Source organism: Amaranthus tricolor, chromosome 1, assembly GCF_026212465.1.
Source record: "Amaranthus tricolor cultivar Red isolate AtriRed21 chromosome 1, ASM2621246v1, whole genome shotgun sequence".
NCBI classification, from domain to species: domain Eukaryota; kingdom Viridiplantae; phylum Streptophyta; class Magnoliopsida; order Caryophyllales; family Amaranthaceae; genus Amaranthus; species Amaranthus tricolor.
The window spans coordinates 5,171,188-5,199,055 of record NC_080047.1 but is presented as its reverse complement, the minus strand read 5'-3'; the positions used below and the strand labels follow the sequence as shown (position 1 = coordinate 5,199,055).

Here is a 27,868-nt window from a genome sequence, read left to right as displayed (position 1 = left end):
GGCGGGTCCCATTTTTTATTTGTTTACAGAGAGGAAAAGATAAAGAAAGAGTTGACTTCCTAACCCATGTACCCCGAATTCCCGACATTTGGGGCCCACTCCTTCGTTTGTATTCACGCACGAAATTTAACTAGTTACTAACGTAGTTTTCCGTTTCTATTTTGGATGTTTTTTATTGTTTTCAACTTTTCACAAAGAATATTTTCATTTAATGTTATAAAATTTTATAAAATTTTAGACAAAAATAATTTTGTCTTTATTTATTATAATTTTAATACTTTTTTCGTTTTAGAATATTTGCAATATTTATTTTTTACGCAATATAATGCAATAATTTAATTCTTAATATCTATAATTATGTACGATAAAAAGTTATAAAAATTTGATCTTAATAATTTTCGTATCGAGACGAATCAAATAAGATCTCACTTGACATTCTTTTAACTTATAAATTACTAATTAATTACAAATTAAGGGAGATAAGTGAATACAACAAGTATTTCCTGTATTGCGAATAAATTGGAACGGAGGAAGTAGTTTTATATTTCTTATGGTTCCTACATGTTTCTCATTAATTTTATAAACTCTAATCTTGATTGAGACCGTCTCACCGTGAGACGACTCCAATTGGATAAGCCCAAACAGTTTAATAATACATAACTACTTCATATACATGTTGAAATTCAGTTTTTTATGTTTTTTTTTTTTTGTGTTTTTTACTAATGGGCCCAAATTATGGTGAGACGGTCTCATAAAGACTTGTTGTTATGATCCCATTTTTCATCCATCAAATTTATCATATTCAATAAAAAATTGTCTGTACTATATAAAATATTTTATTTCTCTAATTCCCATGAACATTTCTTATGGGAACTTCGTTAAGGAACAAATGGAGTAATAGCTAATAATAATTCCTCCGTTCTAATATAATCGGTATATTTGAGTTTTACGCAATCAAATGTGTTATTTTGATTATCTATATATTAAACAATGCATATTTAAATTATAAAAAGTTAATACTCCCTCCTATTCAGCTTAAGTGTCTCATTTACTTTATGCACTCTATCCAATGCACTTATTCAATCCTTAATATATCGAGTTATGTATAATTAAAAATTATAAAAAGTTGATATTAATAATCTTTATATCAAAACGAATCAAATAAGATCCCACATGACTATGTTTTAACTTATAGATTAATTATAAAATGCAATTTAAAAGTGATAAATAAATAGTGTCTCAAAAGTAAATGGGACACCTAAGATGAATATGAGAAAGTATTATAAAATTATACAATTAAACAATTTAAATAAAATCTAACTTAACTATATATTCTCTTGCTCATTAACAGCAATAATCGTAAGAGACGAGCAAGTACTACTATATTGTTTGTTGGTATTGTTCAATTCAATTGGCATGCTAATTGCCAAGTAAAACTCATCTTTGTACTCTAAAAGTTCCAAAATAATTGTTATATTTTTTATTTTATACTACAAAATCATTTAATCTGGTAATTTGTTTCCTCATAGAAAAAATATTACAATAAAAAACATTCAAAAATTTATTGACTTTTAAATAGTCATAAATTTTATGGGATGGAGGTATTTTTTTGTTAATTTCAGTGTCCTCTGTTTTAATCGTCTAACAAATTTGGAATATGTGCATTATTTCTATAATGAGTGTTAGGGTATATAATATTGTCTGGGCTTTAACCATTAGCTTAAGGTACTAGTATTAAGTAGCGTGTAGCCACCGTGGTGCTATATGATAGAAGATTTCCAAGCAGGTTAAAAGGAAAATTCTACCGGACAACAATCAAACCTACTCTGCTATATAGGACCGAATGTTGGCCTGTTAAGAAGATTTTTGAACATAAAATGGAAGTTGCAGAAATGTGTATGCTGAGGTGGATGTATGGGCACACATTGTTGGATCGAATTAGGAACCAAGAGTTTAGAGACAAACTAAGGGTAGCCCCTATTTCTGGAAAAATGCGTGAAAATAGATTGAGATGATTTGGACATGTGCAGAGAAAAACTCTCGCTGCCTCTGTGAGGAGCGTAAAAAGCATTATTGTAGAGGGTAAGAGTAGTCGAAGAAGACCCGAGAGAACTTGGGATGAGCAGATAAAAGTTGACTTGCGTGAGTTAAACCTCTCCGAGGGTCTGACTAAGAATAGGGGTAATTGAAGGCGTCATATCCATGTTTTAGACTACTGATGTCCTCGTAGAATACTTTTTTATGTTCTTGCAATCCTGCTCTTCTCATTTCTTTTTAAGTTTTTGTGTCCCCTTTTATTTTATTTTGTGCGTGGGTCTACTCATTTTTTTTATAGGCCTTTTATCTTTCCCGTATAGCTACGTCTATGTACCTTTTTAGAGCCGGGGGATTCTTTTGGCCGCGCTCTCCTTTATGGGTATGAGTTGCCGCCGTCCATCCCTTCCCAGACCCTGTCTATAGTTTTTTCTATGAGCAGGATATATTGGGTTGGATAATGATTTTGATGATGATTTTCTTGACATGATGGTTGAGGCTTCAGGATATGTCATATACTCTAACAATCAACCGCTTTTGTATGAGACCGTCTCACGGTAAGATGAATTTATACAAAGATCATAATGCTAAAAGTTTATATTATTGAGCTATTTAAACCAAATACGAGACACATTTCAAAATGAGATTGTTTCATACAAGAATTTATGTTCTCTAATTGATTTTTTTTTGTTGCCATTACTCGTTTGTCCACCGCGTAATACTATTATTGAGTAGTTGTTTTTTGAGTAGTTGTTTAGCTAACTTTACTCAAGTACTTCCTCCGTTCCATAATAGTGTGACATATTATGTGGAAAATATCACTATCAGTAAGTCGGAAAGTTTGTTAGGCTTTCTGTTACGAGCTGTAACAACCTTTCTTTTCTATTCTGTTTTTCTTCTCTTTAGCACATGTATATGTATGTATATATACCCTGTGTTGTAAGAAAAATCAGTAATGTATTTTTGAGCAATAAGAAGGATATGTTTTCTCTGCCTTCTCTTTTCTGTTTTTCCTTGTTCTTTGGTCCCAAAATTAACATATATATATATATATACATATATATATATATATATATATATATATATATATATATATATATATATATATATATATATATATATATATATATATATATTGTTTTCCCACATGCAAGTATTTTCAAAAACGTTCATATTTTTTCTCGAATATTAAGTTCTTTTTATGAGAAAAATTATGATGTCATTAATTAAAATTCAACTGTATTCTCCATAGAATAGTAATTAAATGTATGGAATATGAATATGAAAGACAAAAAAAAAATAAAAATAGAAAACTTAGGTAAAGTATATGAAAAGTAGAATAAGGTAATTTTTAATATTGCTTATTTCTAGTCCATAAGTAAGATAAAAATATATTTTTATCTTAATAAAAGATGTATGAAAAGTGATACTTGATGATATTTCAGTTCATAAGTAGGAATGCTCTTACATTTTACAAGTTTTCATAACTCATTGTATCAATATAGGGTGTTTTTGGTAAATAAATTTTTTTGTTGGTTTTTTTTTTATTATTGTTGATTTTAAATCAAGTAATTATAAAGTTGGCTCTTAAGCTATAATAAAAGGTCATCTCAAAAAAAAAAAAGCTATAATAAAAGGTTTTTATGAGCAATTTTTTTATTAAATTTTTATTTTTTTTCAACCATCTCTTAAAAATAACTTGACAGTTAAAAAAAATTATCAACTAATTAAACAAATCAACTAAATCAGTCAGCAATAATTAATGATCAATTGCCAAACCACATGTGAACAATTTTAGGGCTGTCTTCAACCATGTACCTGAAAGTAAATCTTTGATATAGGAATAGGGGATTAGGAGTATGTACTCGATTGATATATCCATCTTTTGAAAAAGACCCATCATAATTTTAAATGCTTCATGTATAAGATTACTAGACCAAAATCATGAATTTGATTAACTTTAAAAAAACTTTATTGGTGGATTAATAATAACAACAGAGAAAAACAAACATTAATTAATCAACATGAACTATAATATGGAAACAACATATTCTGCGTGTTAAACTGTTCATAAAGTACAGTATTATATTCTCTCTATGCATCAAATTTTTCCAAAAATTATAAAATTAATAAATTGGTATTTATAGGTTGATAAAAATGCCTAAATGTAATGAAAAAATAAATTAAAATATATATGGATAAAAATTAAAGAAAAAAGTAGATCATCATAAAAATAAAAACCGGACAAATTTAGAAAAGCAAAACTTGAGCAAGAATGAGTAAAGGTGTTTAAAATAGACCATACGATTCGATTTTTACCCGACTTTGTAACCAAATTCAACTTAACTATTAACACAACACCTAATGTTAAATCAATCCGAAAAATCTAATTCGAAATCAACCTGGTAATTCAAATTAATACGGATATAAATGAGGGTGGAAGATTAGAGTGTAGGGTACACGTTCAAAATTAGTAAAATCAGAAACACACGCTTGAAACAATCATACACTGTCTACTACTTGGACAGATCACAACCGCTCATCTTAACACACGTGGCAAACAAATAATGGTCAAAACAAAACCGAAATTTCAAGCTCTTCTTTCATTCTCTGTATATAAATATACAATCTTATTCTCTCTGAAAACACACTTTTTCTCCTAATATTACAATCAATAACTAAAAAAAAGCGAAAAAAAGCTGAAAAAAAAGATAATAAATCAGAGAAATATTGTAATGGAAAAACAAGAAGTGTTAACATTAGAGTTGAAGGAAACAGAGCTTAGTTTAAGATTACCAGGTGTTTTGGATGATAAAATGGTACTCAAAAGAAGGTTTTCTGATACTTGTTTGGATTTGAATCTGGGTATGGAGGATTCTAATGCTAACAAACTTCCTAGAAATGGTGATGTTGATGAAGTCCACAAGCCTTGTCCTCCTAAAACCCCCCCTAATAAGTAAGTGTAGTGTTACTCTAGTTTTTTATTTTTTATTTTATTTTGATTTTTTACATTTTAAAGATGAAGAAAACATTATTGTTTATCGTATAACGATTAATTCAATTAAAAATTTAAGCTTAAATGATGAATTCAAACCATTTTTAGCGCTCACATATTATCAGGGTGGAAGGAGACTTATGGTTACGGGATCATTTGACCCCGGTCTACTACAAAAATAATAGTGTTAATTGTGACATTTAAGATATGATATGATGTCATTTGTTAAAAAATATTTAGTGATACTTTTAGAAAATGTCACAAATTAAAGTTGAAATATTAAGATAATGCTTTATAAATGGTGACATTTTGATAAAGTGACAAAAATATTACTTATAATTAAATTTTTTTTGTAGTGCTTGAATTTCAAAATTTTCTAATAAATATTTAAATTTTCAAAATATGCAAAAAAAAAAGTCTAAAATAAAAAGTTAAATCAAAATACCTTAAAATATTATTCAAAATAAAATCTAATTTCATCGAACTATTAGATTTTTTTAATACAATTTGAAAAGTGTCCACCTCACTTATTACAAATCCTAAATCCGCCGCTGCATATGATTGTAGTTTGTTTGAAACAGGTTCGACCCTAAGCAAGGGCAAGAAGGGCTTGCGCCCAAGGCCCACGAAAAAAGTAGATAAATTTGCCTTCATATGCATTGTACTTGAGACTTTATGTAATAAAATGGTGTATTTGACCGCCAAATTAAAGTGTTATTAATGGTAATTATTACCTTATTTACTAATTATTGAATTATAAATACATGATTATCAAACAAAACACAAATAATATCGAGCTCTATTATTGATGTGTAATATTTTTTATATTATAAATTTTGTAATTATAACATAATTCATTTTTCGCCCCGAGCCTCTAAGTTTGAAAGTCTCTCACCTCACATATGTAATTTGTTTGAATTTGTGGTTTTAGTATATTAAAGTGAAAAATGATTGTACAGGACACAATTGGTAGGATGGCCACCAGTAAGAGCAAGCAGAAAGAATGTAATAGGAGGAGTAATAAAAAGTTCAAAATATGTGAAGGTAGCAGTAGATGGAGCTCCTTATCTTAGAAAACTTGATCTTCAATTATACAACTCTTATCAACAACTCTTAAAAGCTTTGGAACTCTTGTTTTCTTCCTTTACTATTCGTAAGTCATCTGATCTACCGATCATCCTTTTTGTTTTGTACAAAAAATTAGGGGGTGGTTCGCAAAATAATTTATAGAAAAATTTTAGCTTATTTTGATACTTTTGGAGGGTTGGGTGGTTAAATCGGTCAATGTTAATGTTTGGTAAATTATCCGGTTGAAACAATTTATTGTTATGAATAAACTATTTTTGAACAAGCTACTCATACCAGCTAATAAAATCAGTTAGTCAAATCACTCACTTTAATTAGCTATTACTACCAGCTATCTGCCTTTTGTCAAGACACTCATGTGTAAATAATAAATTAATTAATATTATATATTTTTTCAGGTAATTTCTTCAATGATGGTAATTATTTAATGGACCCGATTAATGGATCTGATTATGTACCAACTTATGAGGATAAAGATGGGGATTGGATGATGGTTGGAGATGTTCCCTGGAAGTAAGCTTATGATTTATTATTATTATTATTATTATGAACAAATTTTTATTCATTTATTTTATTATGTTATTGATGATTATAATTATTTTTATTTTGTACTTTTGAGCAGGATGTTTGTTGAATCATGCAAACGAATCCGGTTAATGAAGAGTTCAGAGGCTGTTGGGCTAGGTAATTAAACCTCTTACCCAATTTAATAATCAAAATTAATTAATGTTTTAAAAATCAAGTCTAATATGCATCGGATTAATAGTAAAAATGATAACAAAAATGACTAATTAAGAAGTATAAAAGATTAAAAGGAAACTCTAATTATAAAACAAATCAACTTATTTGGTGAAAAAATTTGAAAAATAAAAGGGCATTTATTAATAATTACATAAATGTATAATAAATTTATTATGCACCTCATCTGTCTTATATTTGTTCAGTAATTAAATTTTAAGGAATTAGAGAAAATAATAAATTTTTCTATGATTTTAATGCAGGGTCAGTATCACCTTTTATGGATAACTAGCTATTGAAGTTAAAGGAAGTCTCATGTGACAAATTTTGAAAATTTGAAGAACTGCAATACATTCGCATATAAATTCAGCTCTCTTAAATAAAAATTATTTTTTTAACATAAAAAACCATAGTCATAAATCCTTGTTTATGCTTTTAAGATCGGATTTAGGCATGAGAGATTGGAAAGTAATTAATCTAAGCTTATTAGCTTCAAGTTAGTATAAACAATACTCAACTATGAACATTTCCTTAGCTTAAGTATAGGAACATAAAAGTAGGACGTTTTTACGGGCCGGGTTTGATGATCCATGTTTTGTGTCTTGTGTTTGTTGTTTTATTTTTTTACATCTATGACTTAACTATATGAAGTTCTTTGATTTGTATTAATAACTTATTATGGTGTTGTTGATAGCATGTACAAATTATTAACATAAATTTTTTTATGCTTTTTCTGTTTTTTAATGATATTTCCATTTTCATTAGTCATTTTAAATCGTTTAATTTATGATTCTACTAAAGAATCTTTTTAAATATATTATTATAATTATTCTTCTCATCTTTTGTACAAAAGCCATACTAATAATTATATTCGAAAATATTAATAGTGACATTAATAAATAGTATACAATATATAAATTACTAATTAAAGATGATGTTTTTAGGAAGTAGTGCTACATTACTTTAACAAGCATCATCATAATAATTAACAAATATAGATATTCTGCTCCAATTTCTTAGTACAACTTATAGCAAATAGTGTTACAGAATGACAAATCCTAATACATGTCTTATATTTGGGTTAAATAGCCCAATAATAGAAACTTTTAGCTTTTAAACTTTTTATTTTGAAGTCGTCTCACCGTGAGGCGGTCTAATGCAAGTCAAAATATTACAGTCATAAATAAAAATTTGTAGTGAAAAAAAATACAAGAAGTTGGGCTTATCATAAGATCCAAGAAACATAACATGAAATTGGGCCTCCCTTAAAATCCAGGAAAAACATGACTTGAAATTCAGCCTGTCATAAAAAGACTAGTGAGCTAATGAACAAAATTGTAATATAGAGGATATATCTGACCACATAGTAGGTTTTTATTTATGTTTTGTGTGAGAGTTTGAGGCTATAATTTTATAAAAAATTTATTTTGTTGATAAAAATCGGTATGATGTCATGAAAAATATCAAATTTTCACTTATAATTATAGTATCAGATTTAATTAAACATGATATTGATTTAAACAGATTTAGGTGAATCTTATAGTTAAACATCATATTGACCTAACTTTATAAATAGATTTATAATTATGTAAAACCAACATGAACGTAAAATGCGTATTTAAATTCAATCGAAACATCTAAATTCGAAATCGATCTGATGACCTGAATGAACAAAATGTAATCATAATGAATGAATTTAAAGTATATAACACGTAAAAAGTTGTGTGAGAAAATTTGATAAAGTACAACCAATTCTTAATCATATAAAATCCCAAAGAGCTAAAAATAACAAAAGAAAAGTTTAAACACAAAGCATAATTAAAATCTATTACAAATGCCTATTTATGCTTAACATAAAAATAAAACATGAAATGAGGTACTTAGAATAGAATTCAAGCCTAAATATATTAAAAGTTATAACAAAAATCATAAATAAGAAGTTTTTACTTGATTTTATATATAATAATACACTAATGGTCATATTTCACATTCAACTTGTTAGGAATGATTTCTTTCATCACCATTTAATTGAGAATACAACTTAAATTTTAGTTCAATAAATTATTTTATATGATATTAGAAGTTCAAATAATGGATTCAAATCTTATTCACTCCTTTTTAAAGAGGAATTTTTATCGTTGGGCATGAGGGAGGCTTGTAAGAGATCTGCACTATCAACCTAAAGGGATTATGTGTGAAGGGGTGTAATAATGTATATAACATATCATCATCATCATCGTATCCAGTATTCTGTTCATAGAAAAAATATGATTAGGGTCTGGAGAGGGAAGAAAAACGGCAACTCATACCCATGAAGGAGAGTGCGGTCAAAGACTCCCTCGCCTCAAGAAAAGAATCTTCAATGAGAGTAAAGCTTGCAATTACCTTGAAAAAATAGAAATAGAAATAAAAATAAAAATAAAAATAAAATAAAATAAACACAGTGGTAAAAGGTAAAAGGAGGTAGTAAGATAGAAACGAGTAAAAGAGCGATATATAAAGAGCGATAAATAAAAATTAAAATGTATGTAACATATATTAAGGTTTTAACGATCAACTTAAGTTTTTGGTTGAATTATTTACTTCACATCATTTAATAAATTTAAAACAGTTCGTCTTGTATGAGACCGTCTCACGATGACACGACCTCAAAACAAAAAGCCCATAATCTAAAAGTTTCTATTATTAAGCTATTTAACCCAAGTATGAGGCATGTCTCTCGGTAAGACCGTATCATATAAGAATTTGTGAATTTAAAATTATATAATTTGATTCTCATTATGTTTTACTATAGCTAAAATTTACAAAATTACATAAAAAAATTTTGCAGACTCATGCATCAAATTTTAGTTAAATAATTAATCAACATTGGTGATTAGATTTAATTTTGAAGATTTGAGCAAAGATTTTTCTTAAGAATTTGTGTTCGTGATTATATTATGCGGCTAACGTTTTGGGCCTTTTAGTAGAAAATAAAAGACTGGCCGAGTTGTAGGCTGGACCAATTTTTGCAGTCTGTAAGCAGAAAAAGGGGACATCTATACACGCAAAACATCCTAAATTAAAAAAACTTTCGCCGTTGCCGGGGATCGAACCCGGGTCACCCGCGTGACAGGCGGGAATACTTACCACTATACTACAACGACTTTGTTGAAAATTAAATGTGCTAATTTAAAAAATAACAGTAGTGTTATTATTATAATTATTGTAAAAAATCATTATTAATATTAGCTAAACAAGTTACTCTATCTATTTTTTTTTTATTAATTTTCCACTTTAATTTTTACATGATGTATAAAATAAAGCAAATTTATGCCATATATTTTAAAAACTCTAAGTCTTTCAAACATAATATTCAAATTTTACTCTCCTAAAATAGAATATTTTAAAAGTTTTAAAAAAGGGAAAGATTAATAATGGCTGCAAACTTTTTGAAAAGAAAGGAATTAATATAATACTTCATCCAATCTTAATCAAATGCCACATTTAACAATTTACTAAATTTAATTTAAAGGGAGGGGAACCACATGAGACCGATAGTTAAGAGCAAGTAAGTGAAAAAATAATTTAATATCAATTATTGCAAAATAGTAAAAATCTCATGAAATTTTAATTAAGAAAAAAATTATCAGTAAAGAAAATGACTAAATGAGACATAATATGTATATGCCAATTGAATAAATGCGACATTTATTTAGGACAGAAGGGAGTAGACGGACATGCCAAATTCTAAATATTTATATATAAAGTAATAATGAACAAATTAATTTAAATTCTAAATATTTATACATAAAGTAATAATGAACAAATTAGTGAACAACTTAAATATGTAATCGAGTAAAAATTCTATATAATTACTAAAAAGTGTTGCTTAGAATCGGAACTGTAAAATACCATTTAATATTTGGCTCTCCAAACTAATTTAAAATTCTGGATTCGCCCGTGCCTATGTCTCCGCTAGACCTGTGCAATGGGCTGGGAGCCCATCAGGCCTCCAGATCCAACCCTTTATTAGACGGGGCGGGCTTAAATAGTTTGGATTTTGCCGGAACTTACTCTATAGTAAATGAAGCGGGTTGAAAACGGGCTTTATATGAATCCTAAATGGACTTCACGTTATAAATTCTGATCATGGTGGAATGATGTAAAAAGTGACTTTTGATGAATTTTCCATGTTCTTGGTAATATTCTGCTAGCAATGTTAGGTGTTCTTGAAATTCATTTGATTGACAACTATTGTGCAATTCTACATTCAAGAATGTTACTTGACATTTGGTTATAAAACATGACATTACATTATCTTCAGCACTTCCACTTCCATAAAACAGTAAATGACATTAAGAAAATCATGTGCTATCTATTATTATCAGCACTTTCCAGTTCAAAAAAAAATAGTAAATGATTCATTTCTATAATTAGATAACCGGCGGGGGCGGGCCGGGTTTGATAAACCTGAATCGTTTAAAGCCCATGTTTTATATTGTAAGGCTCAGCCCGGCCCATCTCTACTAGAGCCTAATCGGTCCGTATCCGGCCCATTACATAGGCCTAATTATTATTGATTTGAAAATATATAGATGTTGTAAGTTTGAACTTGAAAATCTTAATATCAACGAAAAAAATTTGATGAAAGCATGAGAGGTTTTGAGCATATTTGATAGCACAGGGTTCCTTAAATCAGGGCCCTCAATATTAAATTACTTAGTAAATATTATGTGTTTAAAGATACAAAATTGTTAGAAAAATATCATAACTTTTAAAATTACATAGAGTCTTCATAAAATTTGTCAATTTTTGCATGGCCTCGAAAGTATAGGTATAAGTTGACTGTTGCATTGTGTGTTTACTGTCAGTAAATATATGTCCTTTGGTACTTGTATTATGAAGTACTTCCTATAGTCCCATGAAAATAATTAAATTGTTTGTGGGTAATGGTAAATTGGTAACGTTTCCATGTATGATTGGATACCAAAGAGAAGAGAGTATAATTTGTTTGTATCCCTTTCTTGAAAAACAATCACAATGTCAGTAAGATTCTTGTACCATGGATAATACAACTGCATCACTACTTCCATTACCATCTTTGTCTGTCTACTCCAATTCATGATCATGTCTTCCGTCACATTCTTTTTCCTTCAATAACATGGCATGTTTTTTTTTTTTTTTTAATTTTATTTTTTTATCTTTTTCTTTACTAATTCCGGTTTTAATTTATTAATATATTTATAATCAGATGATCTTGCCTCAGTTGAAGTGTAATTATCACTTTATACGGGAGATGATAAATTTGTTTGTCACCTACGACCTAACTTTCTCGGTCCTTCTTAGTATACCAGCCTTGTAATCAAAATAAATTAATATATTTAAATTTTGTTGCTTCAATGTCCTTAGGAGGAGGAAAATAAGAAGCACTAAAAATGGTTTATTAGGGATGGATATGAGACATGAATAACAAGGGCAGAGTAAATATTGATAAATTTTTTAATGGTCTTGTGTAATTAAAAATTATGATATTTTTCAAATAATATTGTATTTTAAAACACTTAACATATATAGAAGTACTACGTAATTTAATATTAAAGTCCTTAATTTTTCAGGGTCCTGTGCGATCAAACATATTGAACGCTTAGATTCTCCTTTGATGAGTAAGACTTAGTGATTTGATTCACCAAATTGATTATCCTAGCCACTGCATTGAAGTCATCAAGCATGTGCGTATGGTATGAAGATTTGTATGCTTTGGACGGACATGGCATGTATTTAAAAGCTTTTTGATATCTTGGTGTAATTAATTAATAAGGACGTGAATTGTGAAGAAGCTTAACCATAAAGAACATACATGTAAAACCAAAAATTTTTTGTTGAAGGCAATAAATCTTAGGCTAAGTTGCTTGAACGAGCATTAGAGTGCTCAAACGATCATTTTTAGGCTGAAGCTCGTCATGAGTTTTCGCCTCTTCAAATGTTGCCACCCCTTTTTAATTATTTTGCTTATAGCTACATGTCGATGTATGTATAGTAACTTATGCAAAAGCCTCTACATGTGCTTCCTTTTCTTTACTTGTGTTTGGACAAGGAAAACAACGAAAACACACCTTGTTCGTTTAGAAATAAGGGAATGGAAAAAATAGGAAAATAAGTGTTTTCTCTTTAAATTTTTCCTTTCGAGAGAGATTGTATTCTCAATTTATTTATTTTACATCATTAAGGAGAAAGACTTCCGTATCGTAATTTAAAATGATGTAATATGCATGAGTTGTTTTACATTAATTATCACTACTACAAAATATGGAGGTTTTAGATACTTGTTTTTAGACGCTAAGCTATGTGCCTAAGAAAAGACGGAGCGTTTAGACGCCTATTTTTCGACAGTTTTAAAACTAGAAAATTCACTGCAAAAAGCGTCGAAAAGCTAAAATATTTAACATTTAAATGAAAAAAGAGCGGACTTTTTCCATCTATATGAGACACAAAAGTGGAAAACCCTAAGCTCTCATTCCGCTTGCAACCACATCTATCTTTTCGCCTCCCACTTCCGAAAACCCTAATCTTTCATGCCGCTTGCAACCACTCCTTTCATCAAAATCTCATTGTCATCTTCACTCTCAATCTCTTATATGTTTGCTGGGACTCGAATCAGGTATTTCCTTACTCAATTCTCCATCTTTTTTGTTTTTTTAGTTCTTAATCTTTCTCTTATAATCTTTTTCTTATTTCTCTGCTTTCTCAATTACATATTTACTATGTTTTGTGAATTTCTCATTTTCTTCTTAATTTTATAGTGTGTGTTGTTAGCTTTAGATTTTGGGATAATTTTTGTTATTTTTGTTGGATTATTCATTTGGAAGTGTATTGGGTTGATTTTGTTTTGTGCGCTTTTTGCTTAGTTCCGTCCTAAGAATAGCGTTCTCTTTCCAATTGCAAATAATATATACTAGTCTTCATTTATTTATTTTTCTTTTGGCTACAATTATTAAGGATGTTAAAAATCACTTTCATTAGATTAGGGTAACTGTGCAAATAAGGTCTCATGGAATCAGGTGATAGTATTAATGGAATCAAAATTCAGGAGGCAGTTTGTTGTCTTTTGTAACTGATTTTTAGTTTTGGAGAAGTGACTTTCTTTGCTATTGTTGTGTGAGGGTTTTCGGGTACTATTTCTCCAGCATTTGCGAATTTGACATCGTTGACAGATTTGCTTTTAAATGATAATAACTTGACTGGAACTATTCCTGCTAGCTTAACTACATTGCCTAAGCTTAAGAGCATTAATGTGTCTAATAATGATCTTAGTGGGATAGTTCCAGTCAAGTGATGTGTCTAATAATGATCTTAGTGGGATAGTTCCAGTCAAGTGATGTGTCTAATAATGATCTTATTACCAATGTAGTTCTAATGTGAATCTGGTTGTTGATGGAAATAAGAATATAGGATAGGTGCTACCACCACCTGGTAGTTCTTCTGGTGGGTCTGGTTCATCGAAATCGGGTGGTGGGTCAAATAGTTCTTCGGTTTCGGGTGGTACGGTGGTTGGTGCGGTGATTGCAGTTGTTTTCGTTGTGGTTGTGATGTTTGTTTTGTAAGATAATTTGATTTTGGTGAATTTTTTTGTACTTGTGTTGTTTTTTTGATTGCGTAAAGCTACAACAAGCAAGATAACATTTAAGTATAAGATAATAATATACTTGAAACAAACTAGCTAACAGCTACTCTTCTATACCAAACTCTAACTTAAGGAATAATGCAATTGTTGTGACAGACAGTTTATGAATCAGTGCCTTTCTTTGGATTTCTAAATTGATGTTAATTTAGACGTTTCGAGTTTTTATAGTATGGTGGTGAGGTGGAAGTTTCTGGTTTTCCTACTGAAAAGGCTATCTTGTCCTGAGGAGTCGAGGTATGTTTCTTTGTCGATCTTTAAGTATTCAGTGGCTTTTCCTCAATATTTTTCTGAAGGGATCCTGTATATTTTTATAATTACACAGCTAGGTATGAAGTTTGAATCTGTAAGATCAGAAGCCATTATCCTCCATGTGAGCCCTTTCAATTCAGAGAAAAAGCGAGGTGGATTTAGGAACTTGACACTCTATACTAACTGTATATATGATCTTCCACTCAAGAAAGAATAAAAGTGTCTTGGCTTCTTAGTGGAGAATGTTGTAGATATTAGAAGTAAGCTATTAACTTCCTAACCTATTGATTAGCTGATCGAACATGCTTGTCCAAGTTTGTATGGAGTTTTCATAAAATTGAAGGACCTTTATAGAATTACAATTTGAGCACCATGGTCATTGCTGTGTTGATATTTTTGTTGATGTTGTCGAATCTCGCAGTTTGCTGGATATGTCTAATCATTTGGTCATGTCAGTGTTAGTCTTAAAATTATCATATATTCTTTACTAGGCTTATTTGCTAATTTGTAAATTATAAGAGTATGTAAATAATCTACTGTATAATTGAAGATTTATTTCCAGTAGTTGGAATGTTATCCTTATTTCTCACAATGCAATATGTGTATCATGACGCTCTTGTAAGCTGAACCTTAATTTGACTATTGACATTGCTGTTTGTTTATCATTGCTCTGATTTCACTCTATCTTTTAGTGTTCTATGTGCATTCTCATGTTATGTTATGTATTCTTTAATTGTTATAAATTTCATCTCTAAAGGTACACTAAGTCACTAATAATAAATTTTTTTGCAGGTTTCACAATTTCATAACTATTGAGGAGCAAGCCCGCCTTTGTTGATATTTGTTAATACAATTGATGTGGAAGTTATTTTTTGAGATGTAATTTTTGTTTGCCAATGGAATTTTATATTTTTGTTATTTTAAACATTTATGTAATTATATACAATGTATGTGATTTTTGGACCATCAATACAAATTATTAATCCAATGTTTGTTTATTGGGCAAAGTGAAGCTATAATTTCTAAGCTACTTTGTATATTTTATGAGCATATTTATTTTTTGTTGTATTATTATGAGCAGGCAGTATGTAGACCAGTGCTCAGCTTATACTTTTTAGACGCTTTAAAACGTCTAAAATCTTTGTAATTTAGACTCATTTTAGTGTTTCAAACACAGCAGAAATCTTGCAAATATTTACGCGCCAGAAAGACTTTCAACGTTAAAGCGTTGAAATCTACACTTTTCCAACGCAAAATAAGCGTCTAAAAAAGCGTAGAAGATTGTATTACTTGATTTTTAAACGCTTTCCAAAGCGTCGAAAAACTTTTTAGACGCTTTATATCGTCGAAAGCTCCGTCCCTTTCCGTTGAAAACCCACGTTTTTTTGTAGTGATATAATTGATGAACTTTATTCTCAATTTTTCTATGATTGAATTTCAACACCTATTTGATCCGGTCTTTATGAATTTATGTGTCAATACTTCAAAATTTTGTTGAAAATATGATGCAGATGCATGAACCCAACTTAAATGAATCACATAAAATATTTTATTTCAACTTGACACACGTGTATTCATGAAATGATTAGTTAATAGAAAACACCAATATTATTCTTAATTAATGACAAAAGTGTAAGGATAAATAAAATTTAAAGTAAGAATAAAATAGAATAAATAGAATAATTTATAAGTTATTTTATAATATTATAATAATATAGCAAATATTAATAAACTGATAAAAAAAAATATAACGAGTATTATTTAACCAAACAAGTTATTACTAGATGATTGTCTGTTACAACAATGACCAAAAACATTGTCAGGAAACATGGCAACATAAGAACCCAAGCAAACATCATTCTCTTTTTTAAATCAAAATTTTCAAACAACTAACTCAACTGAAAATTTATGATGATGATTGTAGTCTTATTCTTTAAGATGTGACATACATAATTATCACGCCCCTTCAAATGTGGTGCTAAATATTCCACTCAGTTTCGGTGATAGTTACGGTAACGATTGTAAAACAGATTTCACGATCAATACAGATTATTTTTTTTTCAATGTAGCTTAAATTTTGGACGCGCTAAACTAAAAACCTTTATAATAGGCCGCAATACAATGATTCGGCCTTATTTTTGCACTTTGATTCGACTTGAACAACAAGAATAATGAATGAGATTTGAACTCACGATTTTCCGTCACATTGAATATTTATATCATGTAATTAAAAAACTAATCAACCAAAAACTTTAACTGATAGTTGTAGCTCGATGTAACTAAAACCCTATAATTTCCCGAAATTCAAGAAGGTTTTGATTGGCAAAATAGACTAGCTACTATAGAAGAAGGTATATATTGTCCTTGCATAGGATTCTGTGGACCATGCAATATTAATACATAAACTCCTGTTTATATGAATTCCAGTTTTGTTGTTACACTTAGAGACTGTAGAAGCACAGATTAATGAAGAAACATTTGTTGGTGTCATAAGAATATTTCAGTAGGGATTTTGCTAGTTTTAGATCATACTTTTTCTTTTTCTCTTTCTTTTCTTGATTGTGAAAGTAGTTGCTGAATGGATGTTCTTTCACTGTTTGTAAAGTTGTAGTAACTATACAGTATACAGTAAACATACAGCAGCATATATGAAAGTGCAATGATATTTGTAACATTCAAAAGAATCCGCTAAATTTGGTTTAACGTGTCTGCTAGGATTTTGTAACTAGCACTTTGTACGATCCGTCACACTGAATTTGCAACAGAGTTTCCTATGCGAGATCTTTTTGATAGATATGTAGCAAATATAATGAGACGAAAAAAATAGCAACTATCTGATTGTGACAAGTAATATATCAAGACACAGATGTAAAAGTGTTAAATTGAACTGTGCTAATAACCATATTTTTTGGTCATGCCATTTTTGGCTAAGCCATGACATTATAGACATAAAGTATATTACTCCGTCTCTTTGAATTTATTGAGTAGAGGATCAAAGTGGATAAAATATGTAGAGTTGGACAGTTGGACTATATGTGAATAGAAATAGAGAAAAGGAAAGGATAACCAAAGAAGCGAAGGTGGTCACATTAGTTGTAGAATACAATATTAAAACGATAGGTAGCTATTTCTTGAGCATTGGGCCTCCTTGGGAGTGTTATGAGGCCTAGGCCCAAAATCTCTCTTGTGAGATAGCTTAAGTTGTGCAAGCTCAATTTTAAAACTTAAAAAGACAATTTGAAAACTAAAAAGGCTAATTTTAAAGTTTTTTATATCAATTTCAATGAGAAGTTTAAGCCTTACGATTGGTCTTTTAAATTTTGAAATTGACCTTAGTCTTTATATTGCCAAATTTCATGACTTTTATGTCAATTCTAAAGACATTGGTATTTTATTAGCTTTTCAAATTGGCCATTTGAGTTTTGGAATTGGTCTTCTAAGTCGTAAAATTGATATATATATATATATATATATATATATATATATATATATATATATATATATATATATATATATATATATATATATATATATAATATATATATATATATATATATATATATATATATATATATATATATATATATATATATATATATATATATATATATAATTTAGTTGTTTTAATAAAATGGATTTCATAAGTAAGACGGTCTCACCCAAGATTTTGTGATTATATCGATTTATTGAAGTAAGGATCATCAGGTTGTAATTTTTTATGTATACACTAATTGGTACTCCGTCCATCCTACCCATTTTGCATGCCATTTTTCATGCCATTTTGGTCCATTCCACATAATTTACTCCCTCCAATTCACTACTAATGTTCCATTTACTTTATACACTCTATCCAATGCACTTATTCGATCCTTAATATCTCTAATTGTGCATCGTTAAAAATTATAGAAAGTTGATATGAATAATCCTTGCATTGAGACGAATCAAACAAGATCCCACATGACTATATTTTAACTTATAGACTAATTAAAATACAAATTAAGAGTAAGAGATGAATAGTGTTCAAAAAGCAAATAGGACTTTAGTGCTGAATTGGAGGGAGTATATCATTTCTATTTTTGGATAATAGCCCATCACTTTTCATCCATACATTTTAACTCTTTTTTAATTTCATCTACACAATTTATTCTCTTTCTTCAATTATTACTATTATCCACACTTTTCTTAAAAAAACTTTCAATTTTCTCATCATTACAATCCTAATAAGATGGAGGGAGTATATTATTGGTTGTATTGTATTATTGAAGCAAGAATAATATAACACCCTACATTTTGTAATGTTATGTCTAATTTATAATTTGTAAAATCCATGGCATTAATATGATGATGAAGAATTATGAAACCCATGAACACTCCAGCAACTAACAAAATTTGTCTAAGAAACAATGATGTCTTGCATCTGCAAAAAGATTCTATGAAAACAAAGTTGTCATGTCTCCTCAAATAAGTTAGATGGTTAGTTTGATTCCTATTTGCAAATGCCATATGCTACACGTATACTCATCATTCATCCATGCGGGCCCCAACTAAATTATATGCCTCACAAAATAATACCCATAATCAATCTATAGATTAAGATGTATGTCTTCTTAGTTCTTTCGATCTACGGTAGCTGATCTATGTATCAGTCTTTACTACTACTATGTCTTTTGATTTTACTAAAAAAAGACATAGAGATTAAAAAGTCAGATTGAATAGATAAAGTAACGGAGATATTTAGAAATAAGAGAGAATTTAAAGCGTTAAGATGCACGCGTTAAAGTGGTAGAGTCATGACCCTAATCTCTAAATAGTAATAAACAAATTCATTTAAGAGACTATTTCGTATAATCGTATGGATAACATCGTGCACTTCATTTACTTTTAAAGATGTGTGAAATACGTAGTTTTTAGCAAAGTCTTGCATAAACCAAATTAATACACGCTATTTTAGTGCACGATCTTTTCTTTGGTTTTCTTAATTGAAAATAAAGCCATAAGAATTTCAAATGTAGAAACAAATTTTATGGATAAACATAAACAAAAACATGCAGAAACTAAGATAACATAAATAATTATTTGCAATGAAATAAAAAGGAAGATTGGTTGGACTGATGCAAAATGTTGTAATACATTTACTATTTTTATATAATGTATAATTTAATCTGTCTTTTTATTGACATTGAGACTTGAAAGATGACAGCCGCCTCCCTCTCACAGTCTCACTATTTATATATGGTTTGATTACCTCTAATGCATCTGATAAAGCCAGCTATGAATGATAAGATCCACCATAAAAAAAAAAGGGCTGAATTCCCAGTAATAATTAAGAACAGTCATATGGTTATATCTTGAATTTCAACTATTTTTATTAGTCCGAATAAATGTAATTATTAAAATATTAGTCGTATTTTTTGTTAGAATTTTGACTAACATTTTATTTGTGGGTGTTAAGTTGGATTTTCGACTGTCTGTGTTAGTAGGAATTTATTCCGACTGTTTTTCAATGAGATTTTAGTTGGAAATATCCAACTAACATATAGTAAGAAAATAATCAGAAGTTTTAAATACCTAAAATTCAGAAAAAATTTTTGAAATTTACCTATTAATATAATATATAATTTATTTGATTACCTCTAGTATATATGCATTTGATAAAGCCAGCTACGAATCACAAGAAAGTTGAAAAAAAACAATTAAATGTGAAAAACTGCAGATTGTAGGTAGCAATTATCTTCATTATCCTAGATTGAAAGGAAGGTTTTCTATTGAAAGTTAATTAATTTTCTGGATCAATAAAATAAGGTGAGTGTGCACATGCTTGATTGCAGACTCAATTATTTCCTCCCTTTCATTATTTTGGGAACACTCATTCTTTATTAATGCGTCAAGTTGTGAGATGAATTTAATTGGATTTGTTCAAATTATTTTATAAAAAAACTGCTTGCTGCATAATTGAAATTCAAATTTTATTGTTTTTATAATTTTTTATTGATGGGCATAGGCTGCTTGTATGGGCTTGTATCACGATAAAACAGTCTCATACAAGACTTGCTATTTTGGGAAATAATCATTAACGCTTTGCTATTTACAGGGTCAATCATGTTCTTCAAGATGATAGCTACCTAGATGTGTTCTTGGAAATGCATGTCAGTTTTTATTATTATGTTTCTATATTTTGCTAACTTTTATGATGATCCATCACTCTGTTAGCTCTCCATAATCCATATGAGACCCTAAAAATTAAAAAATATATTATAATTAATTAAAAGGGATTGGAATTGGATCAAGCTAGTGATGTTATTGGAATAAAGAGATCATTCTACGGATTGGTCCCTCAATGTATAAACTAACGTTGTTGTAAGAGGATAGGAGTTCTATATAACTAATGTTAGTGCTTGTACGTGAGTTGAAACTTAGCCCACGTCTAAATCAATGATTGAAGAAGTAGGAGGAGGTTAATTGCGAGAGCTTTAATTTGGGATTCTATAAGTATCATGATAGGGATCGGAATTGCAAACTTAATTCACCGCGTTATGTGTTATTTGGTTTTCTACATCGTAAGCATGGATCAAGTCATGATTCAGATTTAAGAATACAAATAGTAAATATATTACCAAATTGTTTATTATATATATATATATGTTAGCATGTTATTATATATATATATATATATATATATATATATATATATAATGACTTAGGGGGTGTTTGGTTGTTGGCGGTTGGCTTTTATGTTGGCTTTTAAAACTAGCTATAAAAGCCAGGTGTGTGTGAAGATGTTTGGTAAATATTAGTATTAATTTGTTAGCTATTTATTAAAGGAAAAGTGGGCCAACAAGCTAAAAGTTGAAAGTCAACCAAAAAAGCTAGTTGGAGCAACTTTTTTATTTTGGCTTTAAAATCATTTACCAAATTCTTTTTTTGGCTGTTTGACCAACCAACAAGCTAAAAGCCAAAAGCCAAAAGCTAACAAAAAACTAAGCCAAAAGCCATAAACCAAACTCCCCCAACATAATCCCCTATAGAGCTGATTTTAGGGCAGCAATAAAACTGTAATGCAAAAAGTCGCATCTTGGCACAATAAATTTACTCGACTAAGTCGAGCGAGCGAGCTTAATCGAGCGGACATCAAATAGCTTCGTCTCAAATTATAATATTTCACACTTAAATCCCATCTTCACATGTTATCAAATACAACAATAATACTACTCATCATTAATTATGATAAGGTACCTCTAGATTGAGCTATGAGTCATTACATCCAACACTTAGTTATAACAAATATGAAAACAAAGTAAGCTAAGTCAACTATGCACGGGCTCGTTCAAAAAAATACTCTCCAGGGAATTCTAACAATCATCTACTTGATCAAGCAATATTGTTGTTCAAGCAGACTAAGTTCACATCACATCTTGTTTTGATCGCATTCGAGCAAACCATCAACATGCCTCAAAAGGACATTCTTTTTTTCCTATACCATTTCCAAGCCTCCAAATTACTTTAAACTCAATTATCACAATTCACAACAATATACAGTTACAACCATACGTAGGATGTATGTATTAGGTCTTGTTGTATGAGTTTATTGGCCTATTTATGTGTGTAGTGATTCAGAATCGGGCTAATATCATCTGATTTAAAGTAAAAAACCACAGACATTTAGATTCAATCTCTTTGTCTGGTTTACTTTTTACTGTTTCTAATTATCCTACTCTAATCAATGTCAGACCAAATTCTAGACAAATCATTTTTCATGGATACAAAGTGTTATTCATTCTTGACCAAATCCACATTACTGTGATATGGTCTGCTTTAATATAATTAATTCACTATCATCAGGGTACAGGGAGGAATGAAAGACGGCAACTATACCCATAAACAAACAATAAGAGACGGATGTTAGAGTATATATGATATATTTTTGGGGTTTAATCATCAGTTTAATTTTTTTGGTTGAGTTGGTTTCTTGACATGATATTAAAAGACAATATGACAAGGGTTCCAATCTCAATCACTCTCCATTTAAAGTGGAATATTTAGCGTCAACTATGATCGAGGAGGACCATTGCTGCATTTACACCTTTAGTGTATGAGCGGGCGTGTTTATTTAGTGTATGAGGAGGGCATGTGCTACATCCACATTTCTAGTCCAAAGGGCTCTCATGTGATGGGCCGTGTTAGGGTATATAACATATCCTGGGGTCTCAACCATCAGCTTAAGCTTTTAGTTAAGTTGGTTCCTTGACTATGTTAGAATATATAACATATCTTGGGGCCTCAACAAAAAGCTTAAGTTGATGGTTGAGGCCCCAGAATATCTTATATACTCTAACAATATCTTTCTCACATGTGAAGTATTTCCAACATTCTCTCTCACATGTGAGCCACATCAAATCCAAGAATCACCTTCGGGTCTAATACCATGTTAGGCTGTGACAATTTGTCACATAATTACCTATAGGCTCACTCGTGTGGACACATCCATGGGGCACCCATAGGCTCGGACCCACAAACCCACAGGTAATGAGTGTGGACTTGCATACACACTTGATGAGGATCACTCTTTTCCAAAATCATATAATATTAGGATGATTACTCACCAAACATTATATCCAAGTCTATAATCCAATATTTTAGCGATGTGTATGGAATCTTCCTCACACATGGAATATTTCCAACAAAAACTATTAATTTTGTTTAGTAAATTTTATTAGAAGTTGATTAAGAAGTAACCAAAAAAGTTTATTCCAATTAGATAAGGTAGGAAGGTAGGTAAAAGACATATTCCATGTCGGAGATCACAAGTTGAAGAAGTTTCAATTTAATGGTTGGCCAGCCTTTAAATGCTAAGCTAGTTATGAACATGCACTCTATTCTTTAAGTTTGCTCTTTTTTATTTATGTGAGAGTATTAACTAGCTCGATTGAGGCAAACTCTAAGTGACGAATGCATGGAGAACCTTTTTGAAAGACAAGGAAAACATTTTCCTTTTTTTATACCATACATTAGAATTTATATTAAATATTTAACTAGAGAAAGAGTCTATGAAAATCTTAATATTAATATATATTCAAAAAAGAATGATTTTTATGTCATTGGCGAAATTCAGGTGTAATATTGAAAAAGCAAATAGTCGTGGATGAAAATAAAACAGAAAACTACTAGATGATAGAATGAGTCGTAAAAATGAAAGAATTAATAAGACTATGGATGAGAATAAGAATGATCATTGCCCAAAAAAGTATGTGTGAACTCAATAAAACAAAAAAGTATATATTATGAAGTGATGCAAATTAAGAGGGACTACGGAAAATCTAATAAATTAATATTGGTTTTGTATATATTCAGGTATATTTCTTTGCCCTTTTGCTCACTATTAGCTAAATATAGTTCGAACCTACTTTCTCTGATTTTAATTAACTAAAAACAATTATATTAGACTTTTAGATCATTTTGAGAAAGACTACTAGTAAATCTAGACACCCAACTATAATAGTGTGTTTATGGTTTCAAATTTTTTCAGTTTTTTTTTAAATAATTTTTATATGGCACTATATATTTTGGAGATATTTATTATCTCATGTGCATGTGGTCTCACTCTCATTTGCAAGGCTCTTATTATTACCTAAGATTTTATTTAATTGCACGTATTTCTCCTATTCTTTCTATGAGGGGTATTGTTAGAATATAATTATAATGGTTATGATAAAATCACTATCTGCTTTCTCTCGAACTCTGATTTTGTGCGAGATATTAGACTGATGATCTTGAACATGACCATCTGTATGTATCTCAATCAATTATAATTTGAAAAAACAAAATCCTTTTCAAAGAATGATTTTGTCAAGCAGATAAGTTGTTTACAAGTGTGGACCTTACAGAACATGGTACTCTTCAATAGTCCACAATTTCAATTCCTCAAGGCAAATTATCTACTAATAGAAATATAACTAAACTAAAAATCTTAAAAGTAAGTTGTACCCCATCTCACATGATAATATGTTATGCCTACCAAAACATTAATCAAAAATAATATTTGTGGCTTCAGTATTTTTGAAAAAACATTTTGTCTGGAAATCGGGGGTTGATACATAAAAACAATTTATTAGATATGTTCTCAAATAAAATATTGTCAGGCAATTAAAAACCGCCCCTATATAAAAAATTTTATATTTATATCTTTTATCTAAAATATATTTTGGTCATTTTTCATTGTATTTGTCAAGGAACTAATTCAACCAAAATCTTAAGTTGGTGGTTGAAACCCAGCATCTTATACTCCTAGGTTATGTTTATACTTTAACATGCCTCTAACACGAGAGCCTTTTGGACTAGAAGTGTAGAAGCAGTACAGACCCTTCTTATATCGAGTGCGAAATATTTCACTTCAGCTTGAGAGGTGGTTGAGATTCGAACCCATAATCGCTTGTCACACTGGCTCTAATACCATATCAAGGAATTAACTCAACCAAAGCTTAGGCCAATTATTGAGGCCAAGGATATGTTTTATATATACTCTAACATATCATGTCAAGGAACTAACTCAACCAAAAACTTAAGCTGATGGTTAAGGCTCGGCCTGTTTGGTTAGTGATACTAAATAGTAGTAATGAGAATGATTTATAGTGTAAAATTTCATCAAAAGTTCCATACCATTCTCATAGTAATGAAACTTCGATCACAAAAAATTTTTTTGTTTACCACCTTGGTAATGCATTAGAATGAATTTTATGAAGAACATGAGATGATTGAAGTTGGACAAGCATGGCCATCAAGATAACCAAGAGATTTTTCAACTATAATTACACTAGTCTTTCATTCTCATTTTTACCGTTTATCACCTACCAAACGGACCGTAAGAGTATATGTAAGCTTGTTTAGAATGCACTCAAACTCCGTCCTTCTTGTTCCAAACACTGAGATTATTAAGATAATTAGAAATACTTAATTTGCTTACATGATTTATTTCTAAGATTCCAATTTCCAATGTGGGCGAGAAAGATGAGAAGAATTACAAAGAGCATTAAATGGAGATGAATTAATGGATCATATATCACCTGGTGGCTGGTAGTAGAAGAAGAAGTAAATAGTAATAGCTGTGAAACATGAAAGTGCCAAAAACGCCAGCCTTGAAGCTTCAAAAGAATGTTATAGGAAGTCACAAAATGTGTCATTCATTATCATATTTCACTATCAATATCGCCTGGACTCTAAATCACAGTATGCCCCAAAATAAATGCTTATCCAATATTATTTGAACTTCAGATTATACCACTATTTTCGACTTATATACTTTTTTTATATTTTATATTTATAGAATATATAACATATTTTGGACCATCAATTATCATAAACTAATGATTAAATTGATGGTTGAAGTCATGACCAGTTCTAAGACTATTCTAAATAGTTGACTGCCTAAAGGCCCCAGAAATATGAGGTCTTAAATATTAAATCAAAGCAACACTTTTTAAGTATTTTGTTTGTAAGCTTTTTTTTATTTGAAGTAATTTTAGAATACAATATTACAGTACATTTTATTTTAAATTATTTTTCCATTTTTCTTGAAGTGAAAAATTTTTTATCTTTTGATATAACGAAGGGTGTCATTTTGAAAAACATCACAAAAATAAATAAGATTTTCAAAATCTTTGCTCCGCTCCTAATTGAAATTATTCGACTTTATCAATCAACTTAAATTTTTAGTTAAAAAAAGTGAAAGGAATGGTAAAAATCGAACTCAAATTTCTATTGAGGAAAGGGGTAGTATGATAGATGTAAATGATATTTAATCTTTGTTCTTGCTTTGTAAATTGTACTTCTATTCGACAATCTTTGCGTTGACTTTTAACTTTATTTACCTTTTTTTTTTAAATATAGCCTTAAAAAACGATCATATTATAAGCTTTCTTTTCAATCCTTGAAAAGCTATTTTTTAAAAAAATATTTCAAAGATTGTATTTATGTATCACCGGAACTTCTATAACATAAAATTGCTTCTCTAATGTTGAGATATAAATGACTATTTAGTAATATAACTACTAGATTCAATCGGATATAGCCATATAGGCATTAATGTTGTCAATTTAATTTCTTGAATTTCACTTATTATTGGAAGTCAAAACATAAAAGAAGAAAAAATGACAAAAATAAACAATAAATTAATATATTAAGTTCTTCAACTCGAGAAAGATTTGTAAAGAGTCCCTCAACTCACAAGAAAGCTCGGTAAAAGAAAGCAAAGTAAAGCAAGACAAGACAAATGCAAGATGAAAATCAAGACTAAATAACATGATCAAAGAAATTTATAAACAATCACAAAGGCAAGAAAAACAAACAAGACATAGGTGTAGAAGTAGGTGACTATATACGGTTTATGACACAAATACGATGTCTTCAACTAGTTTTATCTCTAGTCAAGTCCTCGGGAAAGTGCAATTCGCTCATTTTATTCCTATTTGCTCCACTCACGTTTTCTTAGGCCTAACGTGCCTTCGCTTTTCATTAATGATTATGCTTTAATTCTATCCTTCTCATAGGCATATCTTTATAGAGATGGGTACAATCTCTATTCTATCTCTCAAAACCTAGTTCCTAAGTACATCCATCATGGGGGTCCATACCTCCGCCTTAACATTTTGCATATCTGCTACATACATCTTATGCTCATATAATTTCTTAACTGATGAACACTTAGCCTCACACAATAAGTGGGTCGAACTACAATTCAGTAGACTTTTCCTTTTAATCTGAATAATCTCCCTCAGATGATAAAAAGGAGAATTTGTCTACCTGTAAGTAGCAATGATCTCATATAAAAAGCATTTAACGACCATGTCCTAACTATAGAATTAGGAACACCAAGTTGCAAGTGCAACTACATATTTCTATCTCAAAAATTGTACATCCAAAACTTAGTTACACAGTCAGATCACATATACTATCATATAGATAATTAAACCACATAAATTGATGCAATTGGGTGGGGATGAATCTATGACCCAATTTGAAGAAAGTGATCTAACTTTGTAATAGCCACTAAAATAATATGCTAACTTTTTCATAAGATGTCTCGCTTAAAGTTAATATCGTTTTTCTCAAAC

At 29.7% G+C, this 27,868-nt stretch overlaps 1 protein-coding gene, 1 long non-coding RNA gene and 1 other non-coding gene across 3 annotated transcripts; 2 read left to right on the top strand and 1 right to left on the bottom strand.

Annotated features, from left to right (window-relative positions):
• The first annotated feature begins 4,688 nt into the window (after nt 1-4,688).
• On the top strand, nt 4,689-7,597 carry LOC130826202 (auxin-responsive protein IAA1). The gene is made up of 5 exons (XM_057691786.1): nt 4,689-4,990; nt 5,989-6,182; nt 6,514-6,628; nt 6,738-6,799; nt 7,117-7,597. The coding sequence occupies exons 1-5, from the start codon at nt 4,770-4,772 to the stop codon at nt 7,143-7,145; spliced, it is 621 nt and encodes a 206-aa protein (XP_057547769.1). The 5' UTR covers nt 4,689-4,769; the 3' UTR covers nt 7,146-7,597.
• Nucleotides 7,598-9,927: 2,330 nt separating this feature from the next.
• Nucleotides 9,928-9,999, bottom strand: TRNAD-GUC (transfer RNA aspartic acid (anticodon GUC)). Its single transcript has one exon. It is a non-coding gene; the product is annotated as a tRNA-Asp (tRNA).
• A 3,173-nt stretch (nt 10,000-13,172) lies between these two features.
• On the top strand, nt 13,173-15,793 carry LOC130828227 (uncharacterized). Its single transcript, XR_009047346.1, has 4 exons — nt 13,173-13,493; nt 14,613-14,750; nt 14,839-15,025; nt 15,558-15,793. It is a non-coding gene; the product is annotated as an uncharacterized LOC130828227 (long non-coding RNA).
• The last annotated feature ends 12,075 nt before the right edge of the window (nt 15,794-27,868 follow it).

What these genes read in the sequence shown, in the direction of transcription:
- LOC130826202 (XM_057691786.1), top strand. Translation starts at nt 4,770, where the DNA reads ATGGAAAAACAAGAAGTGTTAACATTAGAGTTGAAGGAAACAGAGCTT. An exon ending in GTTTTCTTCCTTTACTATTC is followed by an intron (nt 6,183 to 6,513) that starts GTAAGTCATCTG and finishes ATATTTTTTCAG; the next exon opens with GTAATTTCTTCAATGATGGT. An exon ending in TTCAGAGGCTGTTGGGCTAG is followed by an intron (nt 6,800 to 7,116) that starts GTAATTAAACCT and finishes ATTTTAATGCAG; the next exon opens with GGTCAGTATCACCTTTTATG.